At 43.0% G+C, this 6000-nt stretch overlaps 1 protein-coding gene across 1 annotated transcript in view; it reads left to right on the top strand.

Annotated features, from left to right (window-relative positions):
- Positions 1-1109: 1109 nt before the first annotated feature.
- LOC128457094 (actin-binding LIM protein 3) overlaps positions 1110-6000 on the top strand; it is a 39470-nt gene continuing 34579 nt past the window's right edge. Inside the window, exons 1-2 of the mRNA XM_053441618.1 lie at positions 1110-1128; positions 3948-4112. Of these exons, the coding sequence (XP_053297593.1) occupies positions 1110-1128; positions 3948-4112 (184 nt within the window). The remainder of the gene's footprint in view (positions 1129-3947; positions 4113-6000) is intronic.

Genomic DNA, 6000 nt, shown 5'->3' with positions numbered 1-6000 from the left:
TCAAAGTTATCAAAATTACGAGATTTTACAAGTAAGTCATATAGTAACTACAAATTATGCGATAGTATATATCAAAATATAAGATAATGAATTGAAATTATGATAATAACTCATTCATTTGAGATAGTAGGTCGTTACTTTGTAATCTCACTCATTATTTTCAGATTGTAAGTCATTTTTAGATTTAAAGGTTTTATCTACGAGATTGTCAGTCATTGTTTTAAGATTGTAAATCATTATCTTTACATTTTAAGTCTTTAGTTAATAAGTAAGCATTTTATGATTTGAAGTCATTCATTTTGTTAGTAAGTGCTTATTTTTTCATTTAAAGTCATTCATTTTAGATTTATAGTAATTATGTTTAGATTTTAATGCCATTATTTTAAGTTAATAGGTCGTCATACTCAGATTTTAAGGAATTATTTCCAGATTATAATTCGTTGTTTATTATTTTGAGAAAGTTACAATGACTGACACGATTAAACAAAGTGGCGCTAATCGGCTTCCATAGACAGAGGCTTGTCCCGTTTTATATATTTTTTAATTGGACACTTCAGAGTTGAGTCGCTAGGCGGCGCTTTCGCACCTTGACAAACTTCCGCCCTGGCCGGTGAAAGACGCTCCGGCAGGTTTGACTCTGAAACTCTCCATCCAGCGACTCAGTCTCCTCACCGGCGCGCACTGGCACGCACGGATCCACCGGAGCGCACAGCCAGAGGAACGGCGCGGGGTAATGGACTCCTCTGCATCCGGACCAGAGGACCGCACCGCTGGGGTTTGATGGGAGGACAGAAGCAGGAGCTGAGGGCATGGTGATGAAGAAGAGGATGCTGAAGGTAGCGGTGTGATTCCTGCCTTTACGCAGGGTGGAGAGGTGGTCCACCGCCTGGCAGCAGCATTTAATCCGCTTGTCGGGAGGAGCAGGGAAAGCCCTGCCCAGACACCGAGAGAGAGAGAGAGGGAGAGAGAGAGAGAGAGAGAGAGAGAGAGAGAGAGAGAGAGAGAGAGATAGAGAGAGAGAGAGAGACGGAGAGAGAGAGGGAGAGAGAGAGAGTTAAAGTGGAGAGAGTTGACTGGAGGACTCAGTGACTGCTGCTCCACTCCCCACGATGAGTGGACCGACTAATGGTAAGAAATGGGTGTGTGTGCATGTGTGTGTCTGTGTCTATACATGTGTCATACGTGTGTGTATATAATGGTGGGTAATGTGTAGGTGTTCATATATGTGTGTGTGCACTTCTACCTAATCAATACCACAGTGTCCTGGGAGGGTTTAAAGTGAAGTAGACATAAACAGCCCTTCACTGAGGTTATTGATCACTAGCTCACTTATTGACACAGTATTTCATCATGTCATTAGTGAGCTCCCTGTCAATGAAGGTTAGAGACACAGGTCGGTTTTGTGTATCGCTAGATGTCAACGTTGTCAGTTCTGTCGTGCAGGATCTGATGTGTGTAACTAAGCATGGATCCATACATATTTCTTTAACGAGGGAATCCCCCCCCCCGTTACACAAACCAATCAATCTCATTCTGTTAAAATAACCAAATATGCAACATTCAGATGAATCAGTTATTTTGATCAATAAAAGTCAGAAAAGTGAGAGAGCCGCTCAGATATGTTGGATGAATGAGAAGAAGCCTGCTGCTCTTTGATAGCCGGACGACAAAGCAGCACATCCTTTGGTTGACGCTGTGCAGGGCAGATTTTAAAATACTCCAACATCCAATCATAGAAGGTTTTTTATGGATGTGGAACCACTAAATCCAAAAATGTATTTCCCCCAAATAAGGAACCAAGTTGCTGAGCAGAACCATGCTTCGATCCAGCTTCTCCTCCAAGCAGCCGTTTAGCTTCATACATCCCAACAAAGCAAGATATGTAGGACATTAATATTCATGTGTCAGGGTCGCTGTTCAATCACGAGCATGTAAAGCGCAGCGGAGGAGTCCCCCAGCTGAGCCACTGTAACCCCGAGAATCTGCCATGGAAAAGAAGGGGATTATCGTTCAGGCCGACTGGCTTGGGTGACACCAGGGGAGAGAGCTTATTGGTTTTTATCCAGGCTGTTTATCCACGAGGTCAAAGGTCAGAATGAATATGCGACTCTGCCAAACGCTGCAGAGTAAATGGCTCATTTGACTTTGAGGCCGTTTGAGAGAGAATGGTTAGGAAACAAGAGGCGAGATTAAATTAAAAAAACGTTTCTGTGAAAATCTAATTAGTTGGGTCTGCAATGTTCGTCTTCTGCACTCGACAGCACAAAGATGATGATGATGATGATGATGATGATGATGATGATGATGATGATGATGAAAGGTACATTTCATAAGTCGGAAGAGAGCAACAGAGAACGAAACAATCTCGGAAGAAAAGTAATAAAAATATGTGAAAAAAGGACAATACACACAAAAACACACTTATACTAATACTGCATGTTTTTAATCAATTCCATGAACACAAACATAAAACATTTAAGATGACTATTAATAACACCCACACACATGCGAACACACACACACACACACACAGGTGGCTGAGATTTTTCTCTGTCTGTGGTTCCAGTCTTTGTGAAGCCATCTGGCTACAGGACCAATGCCAGCTTCTGTGGCACGTGTGTGCTTAGACCTAGAGCGACACGCACACAGACAGACACACACACACAAAAAAACACACACACACACACACACACCCACACACAGATGATATGATTTGTTAGGAAACATCCTAGTTTTACCTTTTCTTTTTCTCCTGACATCTATAGATCCACAACTCTCTGTGTCTCTCGTGCTGCTCTCCCGCAGCTTAACCTCCTGACATGTTAAGTTTACTATATGATTGAATAATACTCTGGGAAGCTGCAGCATTAAGTGTAAACATCACTGAGCCGAGCAGAACGCGGCAGAATTATTGCTCAGATTTTTGGTGCATGATGGGTATACAGCCAACTGTTGCAGTGAATCAAATCCATCAGTCAGACAGGCGGCGTAAAGAAGTCCTTGTTTCACTAAGAGGGATTTGACCAGTTTCACAAGTGAGGATGGACGAGGTGTAATCCCTGAACGGCCTCGCTGTGCCCTTCTCTGCCCGGCTGGTGTGACTTTGTCTGTCATGTATGTGTCGTGTGTTTCAGGATGCAAAGCTTTATTGACATATGCCCAGTTAAAAAACAGATGTTGCAGCGTAAGATAAGCAAACTTAATAATAACAGAGCACCATCAACCACAATGATGATACACAACATTATCAAAAACCAATACACACAACCACACATACAGACACACACACGTATAAATATGTTAAGTGTAGTTATAACAGAAAAACTGTGTTACAATGATTGAATACATTTAGATGTGTAATGAAGTACAGGCCTGTATTTCGCACACTGCCGGCCGTGAGCAGTTTGATCTGTCGCTGGTTTGTCTTTGTGTTTCTCTGTGTCGCTCTGGAAACACTCTGGTGTAAGACCTGCTCTCTCCTCGCCCGGCACAGTGACAGACTGTCCACGAGCCTCCACTGTTCACAAAGTCAATTACTGAGCCGTGTTCATCTCCTCTAAACCTTCAGCAGACAGCGAATCTGATTATTCTGTTTGTGTGTGTTCACCTTCATGTTACTTTGTACTTCTTTTCTGTTGTTTCTTGAGGATGAAGAAAAACTCATTCAAGTAAAATAATATTTAGTTAACTTGTGGATGTGATTTGTTTCTACTTAATATCTAAGACAAACCAGCAGCTTGTTTTCCCACATTCATTATACATTAAAGCTTTTGCGTGGCTGTCACATTTGTGTAGCACATGAGGGAAAAGATGCGTCTGATCTCTCATCTTTCTGAAGCAGTCGCTCCATGTTTTCTTTTTTCATCAGGCTTTGATCAGTTGTTTTAGGGAAAGGCCTGAATAAAAAGACAGCACCTGACATGTTTTTCATCCTCCGCTCCCAACAGTTCAGTACCAGTCTGGTCTTTATGGAGGAAACAACAACAGCAGCTCGCCGCTCTCCAGCCGGGGGAACTCGCCCATCGTGTGCGAGCGCTGCGGGGAGGTGTGTCGCGGCGAGGTCGTGCGGGTCAAGAACACACACTTCCACGTTCAGTGCTTCACGTGCCAAGGTAAAAAGAAAACCTCTCCACACACCTACACACACAAACATGCTTCCTTATTCACACATATCTCCATCCTCACACACAACTTCAGTCAGTCTTGGTCTAATACGCAGGTTTTCATGTGTTGCTTCCACCCACTCAAATGTAATTGATTGACTATAAAATAATAATCAGTCGTCAAACAAGAAAGAGCCAGCACAACGGGATCAGTGATGAATTCTGTGTTCTCTGAAATAGAAACTGAGTGATGACTTTACCAGGTTCAAAGCCAATCACAAAGTACAAGAAGGAAAGACTTTCAGTGGCACAGAAGTATCAGTAATTGCTGTCACTGGAAGCAAGAAGGGACATGGAATCTCCTCAGTGAAGATCTTTGATCCTTCTAACATTAGAGGAATTATAGTTTTGTTTAAAAATTCCAGCATAAGCAGCAGGTTTTCACTGGCAACTGGATTTGGACCTTGTACGGTTGATACTGGTCAGGTGTCTGCTGCTGTGGTGCAGTGATTTCGGGGGCATCTGATCGACAGGCCGGGCTTATTGCAGCTATCATCCATCATCTTGTTTGGGTAAAGTCACATGTTCAGAAAGGTCTTCAGTGTCCAAGCTGTGGCAGGTGAAGCTAGTTTGATGAACAGTTCAATATCTCAGGGACACGAGATAAATCTGAAGGGTCCTGAGGTGATTAGAGGAAAGATTTAAGACGTTTTCAGTTTCTGGACTTTTTCTCTAATCTTTGATTCTCTGACGTCTGAAGTGTGGCCTCAGCTACTCACTGCTTTTTGTAAGATGTCATAAGCCTTCAAGATTGAAAACCACTAGTTTGACTTTTAACAATGTTTTGTGTTTTAAAAGCTAATCACATCATCCAGTGTGTCAAAATTAGTCGTAAAAGCAACTTTACTGAAGTTGTCAAATGTATTGGAGTCGAAAGAACAGCTTAAACATGGAATTTGAAGATTTATTTTCATGCATGTCCATCTGGTTGCATTTGCAAACACACACACAAACACACACACACACCAACAGTGAGTATTTGTGTCCACCAGTGAGCAGGTGGGACCACACACACCAGTCGAGGTCTGGAGTCAGCAGCTAGCGTAGCAGTGCAGTCAGCAGGTTTTTTTCTCAGCTCGTAGTCAGACTCCAACCAGCTAACCTCCTTTCACAGGCCGAGACCCCCACAGTCCCAAAGAGCTGCAGGAAAACACAGTTTGATCTGCAGGTAACCAGGCCTGAATGCCCTCAGCCACACGACCACGTAGAGAGGAGGGGGATCTGTCTTTATCTTTGATCTCACTGCAGAACTCCAACATAACCTGAACTGAAACGACTGCTGCTGTTGAATGAGTGACTTTAACCGTTCACTGAATGGAGTCCCTCCTTCCCCTCAGACGGGACACAAGCCAGATTTATTGACGGAAGCGTTCTCTCTTTGATATTAAAGTATTTATTATTATGGACAATTGATCTTGCAGAGTAAGCTTAATGACTTTTAGCTAATGGACTGCGGGGCTGAGCAGACGTCAGCTGATGAAGTGGACAAGAATCAAATCGTCAGCTTTTAGTACACAGGCATCTATGTGTGTGTGTGTGTGTGTGTTTGTGCGTGTTTTCTCATCTGCTCATTATCTTTTCCTCTCCCGTTCCCCTCCCACTTTGTCGTTTTCTTCTCTCACATTTTTCTTCTTTGTTTTTGCCCGGGATGTCAGAGAGTTACAGTGCATCGTTGTTTGGTAAACAGTGTAATCTCCTGCGAAAATGAGGCCATTTGGAAGTAAAAATGTTTTGGGGGGGATAAGGAGAGAAGAGAGAAGGGAGATAAATTATGTTGTTGAGCCGCGGTATCACGGTCCCTCCGATACAAACCAATCACGAGTCACTCATCAGTCAA

This window comes from Pleuronectes platessa, chromosome 15 (genome assembly GCF_947347685.1).
Source record: "Pleuronectes platessa chromosome 15, fPlePla1.1, whole genome shotgun sequence".
Classification (NCBI taxonomy): Eukaryota; Metazoa; Chordata; class Actinopteri; order Pleuronectiformes; family Pleuronectidae; genus Pleuronectes; species Pleuronectes platessa.
Note: the sequence above shows the minus strand (reverse complement) of the source record. Positions and strands in the feature narration are given on the sequence as shown.